The 22,875-nt window shown below is 40.7% G+C and overlaps 1 protein-coding gene across 1 annotated transcript in view; it reads left to right on the forward strand.

Moving 5' to 3' along the window:
• Positions 1–22,875, forward strand: part of LOC146714742 (sialoadhesin-like) — a 40,859-nt gene that overhangs the window by 12,509 nt on the left and 5,475 nt on the right. Inside the window, exons 4-7 of the mRNA XM_085440379.1 lie at positions 3,486–3,767; positions 13,512–13,641; positions 14,000–14,097; positions 17,260–17,469. Of these exons, the coding sequence (XP_085296505.1) occupies positions 3,486–3,767; positions 13,512–13,641; positions 14,000–14,097; positions 17,260–17,469 (720 nt within the window). The remainder of the gene's footprint in view (positions 1–3,485; positions 3,768–13,511; positions 13,642–13,999; positions 14,098–17,259; positions 17,470–22,875) is intronic.

Raw genomic sequence — 22,875 nt, forward strand, 5'->3', positions numbered from 1 at the left:
GCACTCTTTGCTCTGCATGATGGACTTTTTCTGTAAGTACACGTCTGACATTGTTTGAACGGCAGCGATTAATGAAAATGTTTCTGATCTGTGAGAATTACAGTGAGTCACTGCTTTAACCTGTTTACCTGAGAGCTGGAACAAAGCAGACTTGTGATTCTTATAGTGTTTAAATGTTTGATACGCTGCTGCTTTTTGCATCACTTATAGTTACACACTGTGTTACAACAGTTTGGATTTTTATGTTTATTTTATTTTATTGTCAAACAGATTACTGGTTATTACTGTTCATCTTTAATAAAGTCTTAATTTATTTTTGTTTTGATTTTAATCGTTGTATAATGTCTGATGAGGTTTTATTCATTATTTTAGTGCTCAGTACTGTCATCTGTGGAAATGCTGAAGGTAAGAAATGATTATTTTCTTCCTGTTCATATATGTAGCTGTTATCTCCTATAATGTGCTCAATAATATCCTCCCTGTGTTTACATGTTATCTTCTGCACAGGCTCAATGCTTCTATTCAGCCTGTGCAGTTAAACATAAATGGCTTCAGTAAGCGCTCCATGTGGAGACTGTGGCGTTCTTCACAGCTTTTACTGATGTACCATTTGTACCACTTTCAGTCTGTAAAACTGTAACAACAAAACAGAGCAAGTACATTTAATCTCAGTGTAGATGCACACATGTCACATGACCAATGCAAGATCATAACATTAACAATAAATGGACAAAGCCTGTCAAGTGACGTAAATACAAATACCACGTGCTGACATGTTTTATGCTAACAGGCAAAACAAAGCACTAACAGTTAGCTTACAGTAGTAATGTAACAAACTTCACAGACCCACAAGAAGGACAGAGCACTAATATGTAGAAACAATCCATCATCTGCCCAAACTTATACTTTATCCCATCTCAAGAGCAGCAGATGCAGAACTATCACAGACAGGGAGCTCTAGCCATTATTACTCGGCACTTCCTCCATTTAACCACTAGATGGCGGACTTTGACATGAGCAGACCAGGAAGAAGCAGATGAATAAATGTGACCCGTCATATAACAAAGTTGAAACAAACTATATTTCAGGAATAACCTGAGGGACAAAATATTGAATATGATACAGCTCACACTCCACTGCATTTATTGGTTAAAATATTAAAAGATCATATCAAGAGTGCAACCATGTGAGCAGATGTTTCACTCAGCTGATACACAAACTTTATATTTACTAGAGTTTGTTGCCTTGAAACTGACTGATTTCCTTTTCATGAGTATTTATCTGTCCATCCTCACAGATCACAGTTATGATTCACAAGATGCTGATGAACTGGAGGATCAATCTAATTTATTACAGCACAGCGTGATGAGTTTAGGGTAAATGCAGGTAACTCTAATCTGAAAACAGACAGGTCAGTCAGTTAAAGTCCTGCCTGAAGACTTTAATGAGTCTTATTATGAATTTTTACTCTCAGTTATTTATAGTGTCATGGTGTGCTGCCTGCCTCAGTGTCCTCTTGAAAAAACCTCTGAAAGTTGTTCAAGTCATAAATGAATAAGACTTCACATACACAAGAGTAACAAGTAAAACAAACTGGACAAAGTGCCGTCGATATAGATTTATTCATTTATGACTGTCATGGTGTTTCATCATTTTAGTCTGAGTGCTTCTTCCCCATCTTTGTTTAGTTTTTTTAAAAATTATTTCCTCTTTAATTTAAAGGTTTGTTTTCTTTCCTACTTTGTGTTATTTTTCTTCCTCTTTTATGATTTTCCTGTTTGTTTTTAACTGTTTCTCATTCCCAGTCATGTTTAAATAGTCCTGCTGTGTCTTGTCAGTCTTTGTCAGAGCATCTGTGAACACTCACGTGTGTTCATCTCTTAGTTGTTTCTATTGACAGTTTATTTATTTCTAGTTTTACGTTTTGATTCTTTGTATGTTTCCATTTTTAGACTATTTCAGCTAGTTCAGTTTTATTTAAGTTATTTTGCTTCCTGCATTTGAGTTCACACCTCTGCACTCCACTCATTGTTACAGAGACACATATTTGCAAGTGTGTGGACTCTACTGGAAGAATGGACACAAAATACTTTTTCTCTAATTTGGTGTTTCTATGATAGTAGCTTAGTTTGGAGATTTTACTGTAGCAAAGTCATGTGTATATATATTAACCCTTGTGTGCATTTTATTATCTCTGTGTGTGTGATCAGGTTTGTAAATATGTCGAAACATCTGTGTGCACAGATATTATCAGCTGGAAAGTCTTAAAGTTTTGCATAAAGCACTTAAATACAGACATGTGGTCAAGTTTCAGCTCACCTGCTCTCTTTGTTGTCTGTTTTATTACTTGTGACCTTTGCTGCACTTCTGCTGTGACAGATCCACAGATGAGTGTGGAAGGTTTTCTGTAATCGAGGGTTCATTAACCCTGAGCTCAGACTCACAGGCTCAGGCTTTCTGTCACACTCAGAACAAACCACCAGGTGGCGTATTACTCAGCCAGGCTCACCTGCTCTTCACCTTGTATTTGAGTCTCAGTTACAGTAGGAAATAAAACCAGCTGGAACAGCTGTGTGGCAGATGTGGTGGGTTTTTCTTTCTTCCACTAAAAGGACCACAATAATAGCTTCATATTTGTCTAAGTTACAGAACTTAAAGTCAAGGCCACTCTGACAGCAGACAGCACAACCACACCAGCAGGGGGCAGTGTGACACTGACCTGTGAGATGAATTACTCTGTTCAGAAAAACCTCATCTGAAAATGAGATCATCTCTTTTAGCTCTAAGAGTGCAATCTCTGTCTCTGATGGAGGCATCTACACCTGCAGAGGAAGGAGAAGAAACACGAATTTAGTCACAACTAAAAGCGATTCAGTCGTCATTGAGAAAACTGATGAGTTTAAAAAATTTTGAGAGTTGAAAAAGGTCTTCTCCAAATTGTAATGGAAATCAATATTCACTAATCACCAGTACTTAAACCACTAAATCTGTCAAATTATGAATTATTAGGCTCAGTGCATCGTTTCACCTTTGTTCAGTCTTCAGATCACTTACAGACACAGAGGAGTTCATGGTGCTGTTTTGTCTTTTTAGAGTGATTTAAAAAACAGTTTGTGCTCCTTTCCTGGTTACTGAACCTTTACTCTTAGTTTTCTTTGCCAGTTTTGACTTTGGTGCCACATAAAAACTTTGTATTTTACATTTTATGAACTAATAATCAGTTTATGAGAGCAGAGCAGCCTCCAGCTTTGAATCCATCACTGGAGGTTTAACAACATTGTTAGGAAACAACAGCTAACTGATGACTCATTGATTATATGTTCATAAATGTATAAATATGGAAATGTAAAGATGTCGAAATAAGTAAACTGTTGAATATAAAGATCGGTTAATTACCTGATTTAATTTATTTATTTAAAAGAAAGAACTTTTTGATTTTCAAGTCCAATTATCAGTGTGCTAATGATATATTTTTGTTTGAACAGCTTTGCCTAAGCCCACTGTGACCCTTCAGCCACCTTGGCCTCAGATATACAGCGGTGTGATATACAGCGGTGAGACAGTCACTGTCAGATGTGAGATTCAGGGAGGTGAAGGAGCTCAGTGGACGTATGAATGGAGTCCAGCCAAGTTAAACACATCTCCAACATCCAATGAATACACAATCAACAGTGTTAGTGAGTCTGATGGTGGAGGATACAGCTGTCGGGCCACAAGAGGCTCCTCCTGGACAGAGTGGAGTGATGTCATCACACTGAATGTAAAACGTAAGTTGGAGATATTTCACTCACACTATGTTTTTTTAATTTATATTGTAACACACCGAAGGCTTTTTTGTTTATTTATTGTTTATTATCAAAAGTAGCAAAAATGGCTTTGATAAAAATTAACAGTAAAGACTCAAAGTTAAACATCTGAAGTATGAAAAAGATTTTGTTATATTGTTATATGTTATAATATTTTTATATTTTTAATGTTGAATTTCTTATCTATAAAATAGTGTAGAAGACATTTCTTACTTCTTAAATTACTGTTTGTAATTATGCTATTAAATAGTGGTAATTATAACATAAGTAATTCTTTGGATATACATTTTTAAACAAAGTAAAACAAATTAAAATGTGTCTCTGTGCTGAGACCTGGTGGAACTCAAAAAGGTTTTAATTCGTTCAGCTGACTGAAAGCTCTCACCACCTGCAACAGTCACAGGCAGCTTCCTGCAGGAACCTGGTCACAGCAGAGGTCTTGCATCTATTTGAACCCTTTTATATGCCAACACCTCACTGCTGATATTTATGGCAGCTCTGAACTATAATTATTTATGGTGGATCTGTCTTCTCCTGTGCTTGTTTATCATCCCCTCAAGTTAAACAAGGATTTTATTTCCACCCTTTTATTTGGAATCAGCATTCTAACTCTTTTTATGTTTGCTGCCCATCAAACTCCTAAAACACCCTTCCAACAGATGACATGAGTTTTACAGTCTATTTAAAAGTTTTGCTAGACTGCTGTGATGACATAAAATCATGGTTGGCAATTCATTTTTTGAATGTAAACGATCAAAAAATTGTATTATTTGCACCTTCAGAGCCTTGTTTTGCTCTTAAGTGTAACCTTGTTCCTCTGAAAAAGTTCAGAACTCTCTTTGAAAAAAATCTGCAGGTGGTCTTTGATGACAGTTTCTCATTTGAGAAATAAATAAATTGTGTTGTAAAAGGGTTCGGGCATTTGCAAAAATGACGTTCGTTATGTCATCTGCTCACTTTGAGAAAGTAATTCATGCATTTATTTCATCCATTCTTGTGTAATATGCTTTATTTTGGTAGCAGCCAGGCTATAATGATTATTTAATCGTTTGTTTTTAAGTCTCTGAATGGATTCACTCCCTCGTAGCTCTCTGATCTTTTAAATAAACAAACTCCAAACAGAACTCTAAGGTCAGCTGATAAGTTGCTTCTATTTGTTCCTAGAAGCAGACTAAAACACAGGCTAAGACTAAGACTGGGCCTTTGTGATTGTTTTGCCTGAACTTTTGGCACAGTCTGCCCTTCAAATTACTCTTTGATTACCAAATAAATAGTGTGCAGAAAAAAAATACAATTCCCAAGGGGCCTCCCTCAACTAGACACATTTGACATAAAAGACTCAGCTCCTCCTTCAGATATCAGTGGGCTGGTTCAATTTCAGGAGTGTGGGTGCAGAGGCAGTGGGACAGCTAAGCCTGAGCCAGAGGTTTGATCTGTTTGTCTTGCCAGCAGGTTAGCAGATAAGTGATTTAGCACATACAGGGAGTGCAGAATTATTAGGCAAGTTGTATTTTTGAGGAATAATTGTTTTATTGAACAACAACCATGTTCTCAATGAACCCAAAAAACTCATTAATATCAAAGCTGAATGTTTTTGGAAGTAGTTTTTAGTTTGTTTTTAGTTTTAGCTATTTTAGGGGGATATCTGTGTGTGCAGGTGACTATTACTGTGCATAATTATTAGGCAACTTAACTAAAAACAAATATATACCCATTTCAATTATTTATTTTTACCAGTGAAACCAATATAACATCTCCACATTCACAAATATACATTTCTGACATTCAAAAACAAAACAAAAATAAATCAGCGACCAATATAGCCACCTTTCTTTGCAAGGACACTCAAAAGTCTGCCATCCATGGATTCTGTCAGTGTTTTGATCTGTTCACCATCAACATTGCGTGCAGCAGCAACCACAGCCTCCCAGACACTGTTCAGAGAGGTGTACTGTTTTCCCTCCTTGTAAATCTCACATTTGATGATGGACCACAGGTTCTCAATGGGGTTCAGATCAGGTGAACAAGGTGGCCATGTCATTAGTTTTTCTTCTTTTATACCCTTTCTTGCCAGCCACGCTGTGGAGTACTTGGACGCGTGTGATGGAGCATTGTCCTGCATGAAAATCATGTTTTTCTTGAAGGATGCAGACTTCTTCCTGTACCACTGCTTGAAGAAGGTGTCTTCCAGAAACTGGCAGTAGGACTGGGAGTTGAGCTTGACTCCATCCTCAACCCGAAAAGGCCCCACAAGCTCATCTTTGATGATACCAGCCCAAACCAGTACTCCACCTCCACCTTGCTGGCGTCTGAGTCGGACTGGAGCTCTCTGCCCTTTACCAATCCAGCCACGGGCCCATCCATCTGGCCCATCAAGACTCACTCTCATTTCATCAGTCCATAAAACCTTAGAAAAACCAGTCTTGAGATATTTCTTGGCCCAGTCTTGACGTTTCAGCTTGTGTGTCTTGTTCAGTGGTGGTCGTCTTTCAGCCTTTCTTACCTTGGCCATGTCTCTGAGTATTGCACACCTTGTGCTTTTGGGCACTCCAGTGATGTTGCAGCTCTGAAATATGGCCAAACTGGTGGCAATTGGCATCTTGGCAGCTGCACGCTTGACTTTTCTCAGTTCATGGGCAGTTATTTTGCGCCTTGGTTTTTCCACACGCTTCTTGCGACCCTGTTGACTATTTTGAATGAAACGCTTGATTGTTCGATGATCACGCTTCAGAAGCTTTGCAATTTTGAGACTGCTGCATCCCTCTGCAAGATATCTCACTATTTTTGACTTTTATGAGCCTGTCAAGTCCTTCTTTTGACCCATTTTGCCAAAGGAAAGGACGTTGCCTAATAATTATGCACACCTGATATAGGGTGTTGATATCATTAGACCACACCCCTTCTCATTACAGAGATGCACATCACCTAATATGCTTAATTGGTAGTAGGCTTTCGAGCCTATACAGCTTGGAGTAAGACAACATGCATGAAGAGGACGATGTGGACAAAATACTCATTTGCCTAATAATTCTGCACTCCCTGTATATGTACAAAGGGTCTGACTGCACCAACTAACTGCATGTTGACTAAAAAACACACAAACACATTGTTTTCTGTTAGAAGTTAAGTAAGTTGACTAATAGTAGTGTTAGGGAAAATATTCTAAACACTTCTTCAGTAAAGACTCAGAGAAGAGAAACACACAGAACTTCTTGCTAGCAAGGGCAGCCTCCAGACTGAGAGACTCGCGCTGAGCTTTGCCCTGGTCTTTATTTATACTTCAGTGGTGTGTGTGTGTGTGTGTGTGTGTGTGTGTGTGTGTGTGTGTGTGTGTGTGTGTGTGTGTGTGTGTGTGTGTGTGTGTGTCCTGCTGATCAAAGGGTCATAAAAGCACAAAAGGTACATCCTTGGTCAGGAAAGGGTAGTCTCCCCCTCACCCTAAATAACATGGTGAGGAAGTCCAGCAGTTCATCTATATGTAAAGAAGCACTTAAACTAAAACAGACATAGCTACGTTAATCCTGCCGTAAAACAATAAGAGAAGGTATGACCTCTCTCGTGCTCCCAGGATGTGGGTGTGCATTCTAGTGTGGAATACACACCAAGCCTTTGCAGCCAGTTAGAGATCACACACAATTAATTATATGCCTCTAAGTATACATGGTTGAATATTTCCTAATACAAATAACTACATGCAGTACTCTACCATATGCAAACGTATATCACTAAAAGATTATACTGACTACTAAATACAATTTTCCATTGACATTCCCTCCTGTTGTCAGAAAAACTTTAAGTGAGATACCAGTTTGTCATTAATCACACAAAGTCTTCATGTTCCAACAGGTCGGGGTCATTATCATCATCATCACTTGTCATGGCTATTTATGCAGCAACAGTAGAAAATATTATGCGGTTAATCATGAGTTTTAGACATGGCAATATACATGTTACAAAGACACAAAATAAAAGTAAAAATATCCCAACTCCGATGAGTAGTCTTTTTAGCACCTGTAACCAGGAGCCAGTGTAAAGCCAAGAAAACCAGTCACTTGTATCACTTACATAGTCCTGATTTTGGGCCTGCTGGATCTGTCTCACAGCATTCAGGGCGTCAGTCATGTTTGATGAATGTACATCGTCTGGTATGTAAGTGCAGCATGTGTTGTTGAAGAGGACACAAAGTCCCCTTTCTCTGCTAGTATCATAGAGTAGTTCTTCCCTGGGAGTTATTCCAGGAACATATATAGTGTGGGGTATGTTGCCGTGCTGGGTAGATGGGAACGGACATAATAGTCTGTATTTGCCGATTCTGCTTTTGTTCTGTCGTGGATATAACGGTACCAGGCATTGTTCATCCACAGAGGGATGTGGTCTTGCGTCATATCCCTTAGGTGAGAGTTGTCGTGTGGCCATCTTCTCTGCCTTCCTCCTGGTTCAGCTGTTTCCGGCACCAGCAGTAAAAGTGAGCGTCGTAGTCAAGGTAACCAAGAGGGTCCACCTTCCCATGGTTGCACACAGGTCCGTCACACCTCGCACTTGGTTGCCCTAGAGTTGATCAGAGGCTGGAGGTTGAAGTGCGAGCTTACCCTACGGGGGCTCAATCAGCATTCCCCCCTCACCACTGAAACAACCAAGTGTGAGATTTCTCTATTGTGCTGTCTTGAGGGTGCCGGGGTTTCCTGGGACCTCGACCTCTTTCCAGTGGTTCTGATAAATCCAGGAGGGTCTCTCCGGTATTTTGCAGGCAGTTGAAATGGTCAGAAACACTTGAATTGGCCTCTATCAACCCCCATCACCTCACTTCAGGCCTTCATCCTGCGGTAGGAATACTTATGACTCTTCTACTGTCCATCCTCTGCAGAAAAACCTCTTTGTAGAAAGGGTGCTGGGTCCAGTTATCTTACTGGCGTTATGATCCCAGCAGTCTTCAATGTGCCAGCGTATGCACAGTATAGTGACACAGCATTAGGTGATGTTCATAGGAAACTGCTGTCATCACCACCATAGCTTCTGGTTCCTGTGCTTTCACAGAATCATGATATCATCCTTAGATTCCCTCTGCGCTGTCGATGGAGCTTGGCACGCTCCCCTCATCCTTCAGGTGCCCATCTGTTGTCCACAATCTCCTCTGTTGGCCTCTGGAAAGCCCTTTTGGCACAGCTCTCATTCCAACGCAGTTTCATGGTCCTTGCTGTGGCTCCAAAATCTGATCTCATGATGGGCCCCAACCAGCTCGACCTTTGACCTCAACCACTGCCTGGGCTGTCAGTTATGCCTGGAATGGTTCTCGCTTCTCACTGGGCCTCTGAAGATTTCTCAGGAGATTACTGCTGCACCTGTATTTCCTTGCTAGGAGGAAAAACTTCTATGTGGAGAGCATGTCAACAATCATCAAACCACATTCCTTAGTTCAGTGAACTTCACTTATAGGCCATCAAAGCCTCATCTGAACATGGATGCATCACTTGCATAGGTTTAATACCCGTTGAATGAACTGTTAATCACACAAATCGCTGCAAAAATTATATAAAACAAAATTTTATGTTAATTCATTGTTTCATATTAATCCTGGATCCCTTCTCTTGACACATGGACACTGCCATGAGTCAACTCATCAAAATCAGATTCCTGTCTCAAAGAAAAAGATTAGCTAGATCATATCCCAGGCAACATCAGGGCATCTCCTCCTCTGGAGCAGCACCACCCTGGACCTATAATCCTGCAATAAAAATGTTAGTGTGTTTTGCATAACACCTGGCTCTGCCAGGAGCCTGCATACACACCATCATGGCCTGGAAAGCAAAATCTGGAAATGAAATCAAACTTCACACTTACAAACAATTATATCACAAAAGTAATAAGCATTCAGCACTAGCAAGACAAGTGTCATGTGCAGGTTTTCTCAAATCAGTAAACTACAATTATTACCATAATTTGCCTCAGACATGGATCATCCCATGTACTCAGTCAACAGTAATGTAATCAGTGACTTCTCGTAAGCAAAGTCACTCCGCTCATATATTATTTATGGGCTCAAGAGTGGCCAGCAAATGAGCCCATATTAACTATTCCATAACACCGCATCTCTTATTTGTTTGTCTCATGTCACTTGTTCGCTTCTGCTGAATCTCGTACATGCAGTCTCAAAAAACAAACATTAGCAACACACATTGATTATCCTGGTGGGCAGGCGTCGGCCATCCACATTCCAGAGGTGCCATAAAAACACCATAAAGTTAGCCATCCCTAGCTGTAGAAAGAATGTCATTCACATATAAACCCAGAAATCCTGTAGTAAAAAAAAAACATTAACTAATCCTCTTATAAATCACATGATCAAACACATGAAAAACTGCAATGCTGTAGAAGAGAAAATGCAAATGTTAGCGCTTGCGCAGGCGTATTGCATACTTTGTCACCGTTACCTCTGTAAGCAACACAAGGTAGTGAATAACACCCCTGGTAGATGCACAGACACAGAAAATGGCATTTCAAAGGTTAAACCATTATGCAACCTCGAATGTTGCTGTCATCTTTCTGCTCCTGTAACAAAAAACACATAAATTCATCCACCCTTGTGTCCTGTCTAGGTGGGGGTTAACCTTGAGTCGTGGTCATGTCCTGTCAGCTTTTACCAGTCAGTCAGTTTGTTTTCTCTTTCACTCATTCATTCATACATTCATTCTTTCTTTCTTTGCTGATAGTGGAATCGATTGTCGCATTTAGTTTCCACTCTCAGCAAAATGACGTCATTTCAAAAAGAAAAAGAACTTTAAATCGGATTACATCGCTGAATCCTTTTTGGGCCGGGACTTTCATTTAATATTGTCCCAAATAAGTAGCTTTCTCCTGAGCCCATTTTAATGTGGAGAAAACTCACTTGTAACGGCTTTCGCGACCGGTTGTATAGCACTTTCAATTCCTGACGTGCAGATCTGCTTAAAGAAAAGAAATAGACAAACAAAATCAGTGCCTTTTCAAAAATGAAAAATGAAAAATAACAGAGATTATCAAAACAAACTCTCAGTGCACTGTGAAAGTATCAAAATAAAAAGGCCTTGTTAAGTCATGACACAAACTCCTCATCAACTTCACAACAGGAGAAGAATCATCAGCTAGATTCACTCCAAACCAACCATCAACTGCACAACACACAACATAACCCTAATGTCTTCTTTAACTTATGAGTTTAATCACCAGGTCTGTGCTCTTCACTCATTTAGGCCACAGATCTATTTTATTCAATTTTCCTTTTTTCCCTTCATCATAAAACATGTGACATGCTGTCATGCACTTCACAAAAGAAGTTTGTTCTGACGTATTCAGAGTTGTGTATCTAAATACAGGATTCACTCGCACATCAAAACAGGAAACTCAGTGTTTTAGAGTCTCCACTCAACACACAACAAACATCCCATTCACTCGTGCTAGAATTCAGTCACCTTTCATTAATCTAAGAACGATCAACTAATTTGCATATCGGCTATTAACCCACTAATTTGACAGGACAACAGAAAAGCATGTTCAAAATAGTATCACAAAAGACAATTTCCCTCATACAGTAAATTACTTGTGCTGCATCAATCAAGCAGGAAGCTCCTCCCAATTTACTATATCAACAACTAAATTTATTGTCTGATCACTGGTTGGTCAAACCAGGATCTTTTTTCCCACAAAAGTTTAAACTGTTGTCCTGCAACCTAGAGAGTCAATTTTTTGCATTGGATAAATTCAGTATTTAATAACAAGTGTCTGCTAAATTGACACTATTTTAACACTGATGAAAGATAACAAGCTAATTTTCATTACATGTGTTTGTGTTATTAGGCAGGTTTAATGCATGTCTGTGGAGCTGCATATCCAGCAGAGCATGTTCTTAAAACTGCCTTTCCTACACATTTCTCTACTATTATTTGATCATTTCTTAACTAATGTGCTATGAGTCCACTGGTCTTTGCATCACACGAGGTGACTTGGACAAGATGATAAACAGACTGACATGCTTAAAATGTTGTCTAATCTTCATGAGCTCTCTTGTGTTTGGAAGTGTTAGTAGGGTTAATGCATGTTCTTCTTGTGTGTGTGATTTTGTATATGATGTATATGTTTTTTATATTTGCATATATCCAGACTCCTTCTCAATTTTCCAACTTAAGCAGTCAGTTTTCTTTTCCCCAGGTTTGCTAACCCAAATTTTGATTTCCCACATTAAATAACAGCATTCCTCTGTGTTCTCACCACTCCTCTCTGTCGTCCTCTCACTCTTTTGCCCTCTCCCACTTCAACAGTCCCGGCAGTTCTCCTTCAGCTTTGTCCTGTGTCCCACTGTCCCTTCTTGCCATTTTACTCCACAGGTGGCAAATGTCAAACTCCAACTGTTCAGTTCTCCTCAAACGTTTTCTTCACATGCACAGTGAAGTCACAGCCTGTTGTAAACACAGTGCCATCCATCCGATCAGTCAGGATGATGGGTTTGCTCTTCTTCTCTGATGCTGTTTGTCCACATTGCTGCTGCTTGTTGGGACTCTTTGCTCAGGACTTGCTGCTGTCTTTATCTGCCATGTTATTGCTCTTTGGAGCTGCATTCTTCAGGGAGGAGTGAGCACTTGCTTGTGAGGTTGAGAGACACATACACATTGCGCTGTAAATAAGTCAGCCAGAAACTTGGCCTGCATGTTTCCAATGATGTTAAACTATAACTTTCTTCCGACTGCTGCATGTGGAAAATTGATTCAGGTCTGCTTTTCACCTGAAAGTGACAAACTAAGACATGTCCATTATTATCATCGCTGCTTAATCAACACACATCTCTCTCTCTCTGCTTTTGTGAACAGTCCTTTCTTAAAAGCAGAAAATAAGATTGTAGTTGTTCTTGGCTGATCAACACAAAACCTTTTTCCTATGATTTTTTTCATCTACAAAGTAAATTCTCTCTTTTTCACTCCTTTTTTTTTTTTTTTTTAAATAGCTGGTGACCTGCAGAATCACCGCTCTCACAATCAGAGGCAATCACTTTTACACAGCGCACAAAAACACTGTGACGTCAGACACATTCACACTCACTTTTTCATCTGCGTAAATAAATCACATGGCTGATGATATGTGCCATGGTGATCCATAAATATGATCACCAGTTTATTTAACTATTTTTCAACCCAACAAAACAAATAAACAAAAACATAATGCTGATGTTATGAACACTCTACACACAAGTCAAGATGCAGGAAAACTGCTCACGGAAACGCTGCACACTCCAGTTATCACAGTTATAGTTCTGTTTGTGTGAATTATCTGCTTTCATTATTAATACCAGTTTATAGGTTGTTATCCTTTTTATTATTAGTTTGAATGCATTAAAATTAAGTTGTAATTTAGCTTTTTGTTTATTTTACTTTATTCCTCTTGCATTTATATCTATTCAGTCGGGTCTGTTTCCAACCCTTTTTTAAACTACTTCAAACTACTGTGATCTCTAATTTTCACTGGGTGAGGGATTATTATGTTCTTCCTAGTCTGAACTGCTCTCTTCACCTGAGCTGCTATCCTATTCTGAGTTACTGTCTACTTTGTTTCTTCTACCTCTTGCTCTTCCACGATGGATTCCTCTCTCTTTCTTTTGGATTAGTCCTGCTCCGGCTTGCTGTTTTTCTAGACATTTCTCATCAGGTGTTAATTTTACTTGTTTATCACCCATTTTCAAAGATTTTGCTGGGCCGTCGCTGGCACGCTTGACTTCAGAGTGGTTTACTGATACGGCCTTCGACTTCACCCTAACGGTGAAGCGGTATCAGTTTTATGAGATGAAACTCAACCGTTCTCCTGTCACCAGCACGTGAGCCTCAGCAAAGAAAACAAAAATGGAAGTAGTTCAGCAGCGTATTGTGCTGTAAAATCAACTTACTTCCAGACACATACACACACATAGACATTTGCGCGCTAATTTGTCACGAGATAATTTCGGCTACCTCTAAAACTGGTCAAAACACGGTTCCTTTTGGCGAACTTAAACCCTTTTTTCTATCACATTTCTTTAAACTTTTGCGGCCGTCTTATATACCAAAATAGTGTTTCTCACCCCTGACGTCCCACTGGTGATTCAGATCATCGGACTGAATCCCACCGCCGTGGACCAGATTATAACACCGGCCCAGACCCGAATTTAACGTCCTGGGGCTCTCTCCTCATCCAAGAGGGCTGTGCACAGGCTTCGGTGCTGGCTCCCCACGGCGTCAGGAATCAGTGCTGGATCTTGGTATTTTCTGCTCCGGCTACGAAGGACCAAATCAATGTTAGGGAAAATATTCTAAACACTTCTTCAGTAAAGACTCAGAGAAGAGAAACACACAGAACTTCTTGCTAGCAAGGGCAGCCTCCAGACTGAGAGACTCGCGCTGAGCTTTGCCCTGGTCTTTATTTATACTTCAGTGGTGTGTGTGTGTGTGTGTGTGTGTGTGTGTGTGTGTGTGTGTGTGTGTCCTGCTGATCAAAGGGTCATAAAAGCACAAAAGGTACATCCTTGGTCAGGAAAGGGTAGTCTCCCCCTCACCCTAAATAACATGGTGAGGAAGTCCAGCAGTTCATCTATATGTAAAGAAGCACTTAAACTAAAACAGACATAGCTACGTTAATCCTGCCGTAAAACAATAAGAGAAGGTATGACCTCTCTCGTGCTCCCAGGATGTGGGTGTGCATTCTAGTGTGGAATACACACCAAGCCTTTGCAGCCAGTTAGAGATCACACACAATTAATTATATGCCTCTAAGTATACATGGTTGAATATTTCCTAATACAAATAACTACATGCAGTACTCTACCATATTAGATTAGATTAGATTAGATAGAACTTTATTAATCCCTCGGGTGGGTTCCTCTGGGAAATTCGATTTCCAAAAAAGCACAGCACCGACAGAAGTTACAGAGTTACAGAATATTATATATATATATATATATATAATACACACACACACACACACACACACACACACACACACACACACATATATATATATAAATACAGAGACAATATAAATAAAATATACAAAGGGGATAAATAGAATAAATAGGAATAAAAATAAAAATACAAGTGAATTGCACATTTCAAGTATTGAGTCTATTGCACTGTTGACTATTTACAAAAGTATTGCACAAAAGGTATTGCACAGTGAGGTGAAGAGGCACTACAGCTTAGTTGTTCCCCCCTCCTTTGTCCTCCTGTTTCCCCTCCCTCTCCCCTCCAGGGAGGAGTTAAACAGTCTGATGGCGTGTGGGACAAAGGAGTTTTTAAGTCTGTTAGTTCTTGTCTTTGGGAGAAGCAACCTGTCACTGAACAGACTCTTCTGGTTGTTAATGGCCGTGTTCAGAGGATGTCTGGCATTGTCCATAATGTCCATCAGTTTCTTTAATGTCCTTTTCTCTGCCACTGTCACCAGAGTGTCCAGCTTCATGCCGACCACAGAGCTAGCCCTCCTGATCAGTTTCTCCAGCCTGGATGAGTCCCTCTTTGCTGTGCTGCTCCCCCAGCACACCACAGCATAGAAAAGTACTCCAGCAACCACCGACTGGTAAAACATCCTCAGGAGCTTCCTGCAGATGTTAAAAGACCTCAGCCTCCTGAGGAAGTACAGTCGGCTTTGGGCTTTTTTATACAGGTACTCTGTGTTGCATGACCAGTCCAGTTTATTGTCCACCCACAGCCCGAGGTACTTGTACTTGTTGACCACCTCCACCTCCTCCCCCTCTATCTGAACCGGCAGTGGACCTGCTCTGGACCTCCCGAAGTCCACAACCAGTTCCTTAGTCTTTGAGGTGTTGAGTTGCAGGTGGTTTGTGTGACTCCATGCGACAAAGTTCCTCACCAGACTTCTGTACTCCTCTTCCTGATCATCCCAGATACACCCCATGATGGCTGTGTCGTCTGCAAACTTCTGAATGTGGCATAATTCAGAGTTGTAGCAGAAGTCAGAGGTGTACAGGGTGAAGAGAAGAGGGGACAGCACAGTTCCCTGTGGTGCTCCTGTGCTGCTGACCACTGTGTCAGACGTGATGTCCTTCAGCCTGACGTACTGTGGTCTGTCGGTGAGGTAGTCGGAGATCCAAGCCACCAGGCAGGGGTCCACCTCCATCCTGTTCAGTTTTTCTTGAAGCATACAGGGCCGGATGGTATTAAAGGCACTGGAAAAGTCAAGAAACAGGATCCTGACCGTGCCTTTTCCCCCATCCAGGTGTGAGTGGGCTCTGTGTAGGAGGTACAGGATGGCATCCTCCACTCCGACACCCGCCTTGTATGCAAACTGTAGTGGGTCCTGGGCATGTTGTACCTGTGGTCGGAGGAGGTTGAGGAAGAGCCGCTCTAGAGTCTTCATAAGATGTGACGTCAGTGCCACCGGTCGGAAGTCATTCAGCTCATTGGGCCGGTTCTTTTTGGGGACTGGGACGATGCAGGATGTCTTCCATAGGGCGGGCACTCTCCCCAGTCGCAGACTGAGGTTGAAGACTCGTTGTAGCGGCTCCCCAAGTTCAGCAGCACACGCCTTTAGCATCCTAGGACACACCTTGTCTGGGCCTGCTGCCTTTCTGGGGCGAAGCTTCCTCAGTTGTCTCCTGACCTGATCCACTGTGACACTGGGAGATGTTTGGGAGGAGGGGAGGGGGGGAGATGTCTTGCTGCTGAGAGAGGGATTGGAGGAGGGGGGTGTCATGGTGTCATATGCAAACGTATATCACTAAAAGATTATACTGACTACTAAATACAATTTTCCATTGATAAGTAGGAAAGCTTTTCATGCAGACTTCCTCTGAGTTTAATTTCCACCTGTCTCACTTTTCTTTTTTGAAAAACAGACCTTACTTCTAACAGACCCATCCTACAGTCTCTTTGTCCTGCAGAGGTGCTGCTCTAACCTCTTCTTTGTTGAAAAAAAACAAAACTAACGCTATGAAACATAAACATTTAAAAGTACAGTGTGAAGCAAACAATATTTTGTGGTGATAGGTTAATAATTTTTATCACTTTTCTTCCTCTTACGGTGCCCCTGCCTAGATTACTGCAACAGTCTAAGCAAACAATCAGCTGAATGACTGCAGACCAAACAGATTTAAGCTGCCAGGCTTTGAGCTCAAACACATCACATAGGATCCCAGCACTCCCATTTTTCATACTGGCTCCCAGCTTCACGCTGATTTTAACCTCAAAGTAAATGTAAAGCAGAAAAATCTGTGAGTTTTGGAGTATAAATAAACTATAACTTTACAAAGTAAATTCTAATACATTTTATATTAAAATATTGTGTTACAGTGTGAAAGCTATAAATTGTTTTATTGTGACTTTGTTTTGATTTTCAGACTTCAAACTGTCTGTGAATCATTTGCTTTGCAGTCACTCTACTCTTACGTTATAAACAGCAGAGTTTTCATGTTTCTCTTCTAACTGGATCATTATTATGTGAACAGTTCCCACTAAGCCCACTGTGACCCTGCAGCCATCCTGGACTCAGATATACAGCGGTGAGACAGTCACTGTCAGCTGTGAGATTCATGGAGGTGAAGGAGCTCAGTGGACGTATGAATGGAGACGAGGCCAAGTAAACATAGGTTCAGCATCCAGTGAATACAGAATCAGCAGCGCTGCTGAGTCTGACAATGAAGAATACAGCTGCCCGGGTAGAAGAAGCTTTTCCTGGACAGAGTGGAGTGCAAGGCTGGACTGGGACAAAAAATCGGCCCGGGCATTTTGACCAGAGACCGGCCCACCAGGATAAAGATTAAAAATGTGACGTCATTCAGGGGTAAAACCGCAAAGGATTCTGGGAACTTGTGGCAAGAGGTACTAGCGCACGCAGGCTTTCAATTGAACTCAGTTACACAGCGATAAAAAGAAACACAAAAAATGGCAAGAAGCTGTTGTATTATTAACTGCAATAGCCGGTCGCATGACAGCCACGGGAAGCCGACGGGTAAAGAGATCGTTTTTTTTTTTATCGGATTACGTCGTTGAAGAGAAATTTTTTAAGCCATGTTTCCGAAGTAAGAGCCGACGGATGGTCTGGATATACCAAATATAACGTTTCAGAACACTCCAGCTCACATGTTAGTCTGCTCCAAGCATTTCCACAAAGGTCAGAGTTTTGTAGTAGTTAATGCGTCATTTTTCTTAACATAATTGGTGATATAGGTTACAAGCAAGTCTGGCGCTGAACAGAAATTGTTGCGCTATGCTCCTTTATTTATTGTGCATAAATAGTGAATTGTCCTGACACAATATTGCGTTTCGCTTCTGTTATTGCCATGGTACATTGACAAAAACATATACTTTTATTCACAGGATAAAACAGTTGTTTTGTATCACTAATTGTCCAGTGCGATTACAACATACAATATTATTGTCACTGCTACATTTCTGTGATGCTACCAGAAATTATTTCCACTACTAAATAATTACCGTTGAGCTCAAAGGTCCTATTAATAAACGGTTAACGAATGTGTATTTATGACGACGATTTGTGAGACTGGTAAACTTACCTTTGTTCGTACGATGGTCTTTCGTTCTACACGGTGCATTTCAAGGTCCTGTACCCATCCGTCGGTAAACTGTACCTGGGCTTGTTGCAGTGACCTGAAGTTACTAAACTTCATGAGTGTATGCACTCACTCCAAGAACCGTATAATTATAAATCTGAGCGTGGTGAAAGTTGGGCAGCACGCTAACGTCTTTTGTCCACTCTGTGTGCTCATACGGGTCTAACCCTTTCACTCCTTTGATTTTTTCCTCATATCTTTTCTTTGTCTTTTCGTCGAGTCTGTCTTTGTACGGACCGGTATTGTTCTCCTTTTGTTTTGCACATTCCTTTTTTGTGCGGCAAAGAAAAAACAAGAAGGTATTGGAACCGGAGAATGAACGTTTTGCGGTGCTGCAAATGCTTGGATTGTTTTGCCACTAGTTCCCGGCATGCAATGCGCGAAAATCACGTGATTGCTAAACAAGGGGGAGGGTGCATCCGGCCTCCTCGGCTGTAATTGGTCCAGCCCAGAGTCGATCATGACCAATTAGCCAATCCAACACCTTTCATTATATATACCCTTCCTTAAAAAAAAAAAAAAAAAAATCCATCGGCCCATAAAAACAAAAAATCGCCAGCGGCCCACCGGGCATGTGCCCGATGGCCAGTCCAGCTATGCTGGCCAATAGGGATGGGTATCATTTAGGTTTTATCCGGTGCCAAACTGTTACTTTTGAAACGTGCTGGTGCTTAAACGGTGCTCAAACCGTTGCTTAAAGAATGGAGAACACAAACTTTGTCCAAAAGCCTCTTATATTTTTATTTTTTTGTCAGAACCCATATCGGTACCCATCCCTACTGGCCAATACCAATATACCAACAACAAAAATACATTTCAGTGCAAATCGAATAAACCATGAAAAGTGTTTCCAATGGAGAGTTAGTTAAAACCTCACATGTAAGCTATGGCGTTATTTTTGTGCCACTATTTTAAGCGCACGTATAAAAGATTTTTGCAGGTGTTACATTTGGAAGAGAAATTTATTTTGAGCGAAGATAAGCTAAATTCGAATGAACAAAGATTTATTGCTGCTTCATTTCAGTGTTTGCAATTATCCATATCCATAATTTTGCAATTGTCCATATACACACACAACAGCAGCCCTTTTCGCTCAGCTTTTGCATTTGCTTTTGCTCAGATCACGGACCTGCTCACAATGTGTTGCTTGCACTTCTCAACATTTCTACCCCTGTGCGTTCAACTGTTTCTGTATGCTTTTATATTTGTGCCACAAAACCAACCAATCACAGACTTGGATGCAAAAAATTCTGATTGGCTGTTTTGGTCTCCAATCGGCTCACTAGCTGCTGTAGCTAAACCCAGGCAAATATCCCAGAATGCATTTCATCCAAAACTCAAACGAGGCAGTGGCGGAAGAAGGCAGAGTGGCGGAGTTTAAAATATTACTCTGTCTGGATCACAAAATAAACTTTTACAATATTTTCAGGCGAGAATGTTGCTGTGTAAACTTCAAACATCTGCTCGATTTAACAAGACATCACATATTTGCAACAGTGCTCTAACGTTTTCAGAGATGCCTGTTACCCACCAGCTGACCGGCTGGTCAAGGCTCCCGCACATTGCTTTCAAACCCCCCCTGTGGTCTTTCCCTACTCGGGTTAAACATAATATATAAGTCACTTAGATCAGCAGTCCCTAACATTTTTTTGCGCCACAAATTGGTTTAATGTCAGACAATATTTTCACAGACCGGCCTCAACGTGTCGTGGATAAATACAACAAAATAAAATGATAAGACCAACAACAAAACTGTGGTATTTTGTAGATATAATAATAAACGCAAATTCACTGCGTAATTGTGTAACTTTATTGGCAGTGTCCTCCTAAAATGTCCTCAACTAAAAAACAAATATAAAGTACATGAAAATATAGAATTAGTCATAACACTAAATCAATGAGAGCCCTGTGCTTGTTTCTCTGCAATGAATGTAATGATGGACAATGGAGGACAATGACATCCAAAGTTTGCTGTCCAAAAATCTGCCCGTGTATTGACTAGACCACCAGGTATTATAGGAAAAACCATAAATCCTTTGAATGAAAACAAACGCTTTTGTGACAGTGATAAACAGTCTTGTTGGTATATATATATATATATATATTAGGGGTGCAACGATACACAAAATTCACGGTTCAGTTCGGTTCGATACTTTGGTGTCACGGTTCGATATTTTTTCGATACAAAAAAAATGTTCATGCCTTTTTAATTTGTCATTTATTAAAATTATAAATATATATTTTAACTCAAAAGTACAGTTTTTAAATTTAACCCTAACCCTTGTGCGTGTTTTTTATTTTGACAGCGAATGCGCACCTGCGGACCACTTATGTGCAGCCCTGGTTATTTAGCTCGTCATATTGCAGCCACAGAAATTCTTTTGTCCATGAAACCATAAAGCTGCACTTTCTTTTTGCCTTATAGTCTGATTTGTCATAACTTCTCCGTTTTGTGGTAAGCTTTTCTTTGGCTGTCACTTCTTCACCCTGACCTGTCTTATTTGGCTCAGCAGAACTAAAATATATATCCTGCTGCTTTTACACACGCACTCACATAAGCTCAGCGATTCTCTGCGCGATCAACCTCTCACATGTTTAAGCTGCGGGAGATTTCACTTGTCATGTTTGCGTAGTAAGCTACCAATTAATAAGACGATGTCAGAGGAATTGGTGCACAAATTATCATCACTCACAGATCAGTGCTGTCATTGCAAAGTGAAAGCAAAAAAACAAGCGCAAATTCAAACGCGACTTCAATATGTCACATATTGACAGTGGCTCACCGATGCCAATGACATAATTACCCAGCTACATTTCTGAAAGAATGCAAAAGCATTGACATATATTTTTCCTTCCTACAATAGCCCGACGGGCAGGGCAGAGATAGATTTTGGTAGCCCGACTGAAAAGATCGCTAGCCCCGGGACGTCGGGCTAGCGATATTGCGAGCCCTGTATCTGATTGAGGAATCACTCATGTTTGGAAAAGAGAGTTTATTACAGAGAAATGTCTCTTTCCAAAATAAAAGCTATACTATCCGCTTCTTCTGGGCTATATTCTCAGCAGCATATTAAACATATAAGGAGAATCGTGTGCTAACAGCTGTCTAAATGACTCAGCTAAAGTTAGTAGCATGCTTGCTTGTTTTTTTTCTGCTTCCACTTGTCTTTGCACTAGGATGATGTCGGCGTAAATGTGCAGTCATATTCGTTGTGTTCCCACTAGTGCTTTCAGGTTAATCTCGTTGAAATGACCTTAACGCCACAACACGGCAAATCTCCGTTAACGAGCTACCGCCGATCGCCCCGTGCATGGGGCTAGACGGCCAACACGTTAACGAGCTAACTGCGCTAACACACTAGTTCCCACCCATGTAATTGAGCATTGCATGGCACATCCAACATACTGTTTTACTTTAGTGCATGACTCGCTTACCTTCAGGGTCATACGTCACATGAAAACCAAAATAATTCCAAATGCCAGATCTGAATGAGGGTGGGGGAGGTCCATGATGCAAGGAGAGCTTAACTTCTGTCTCGCTAGCTTGCCCTGCGCTCTTCCTTCTGACGATGCTGTCTGTGTTGAGCGCTCAGTGAATCTGCGTTCGACTACTCCGCCTAGGCTCGACAGTGCAGCCTAGGCGGAGTAGTCGAACGGACAAACATCTTGAGAAAGTTGAGGGTAAACAGGAATATTTCCTCTGAATGAGTCCGACTCACCTCTCACCACATATCTAAACCAATATCATGACCAGCAGCTTTTACAGCTGAGGCTCCAGCAAACATCACCTGATACTAGAAAGTAATATTAAATAAATTCAAACGACAGCTGATCAAGCTTAAACATGCTGCTGTTGTTTCGAGCGACATCCACTGGTTTCCTCTTTTTGGTGCAAAGTGAGCGATAAACAAACAAGAGAGATGGGACTAGCAGGAAAGCCGACAGAAAAGCCGATCAGCTGATCATTGATCTGTTCCATGACTGAAGCAGCAACAAGAGAGGGAGGGGGCGAGAATAAGAGAAGAAGAGAGGGGGGGGGGGTTCATTCTAGCTGAAGTACGGGACAAACTTTTCATCTCAATAGGGATGTATTGTAATTGGTCCACCCAGACTTGATCATGATTAATTGGCTAACCCACCACCTTTCATTGTTTATACCGTTACAAAAACAAACAAACATGAAAAATGAAAAATTGCCATCGGCCAACCGGGCCGATCAGCTGGTGGGTAAAAAGCATCTCCGAAAACGTTAGAGCACTTTTGCAAATATGTGATGTCTTAATAAATCAAGCAGATGTTTGAAGTTTACACAGCACCATTCTCGCCTGAAAATATCTCAAAAGTTTATTTTGTGATCCAGAAAGAGTACTATTTCACTGCCTCGTTTGAGTTTTGGATGAAATGCATTCTGGGATATTGCATTTCGCGCTGATTGAAGAACAAAACAGCCAATCAGAATTTTTTGCATCCCAGTCTGTGATTGGCTGGTTT

This window comes from Copadichromis virginalis, linkage group LG3 (assembly GCF_057382275.1).
Source record: "Copadichromis virginalis isolate Kocher_CV1m ecotype Utaka linkage group LG3, C_Virginalis_male_GT1.1, whole genome shotgun sequence".
Lineage (NCBI taxonomy): Eukaryota > Metazoa > Chordata > Actinopteri > Cichliformes > Cichlidae > Copadichromis > Copadichromis virginalis.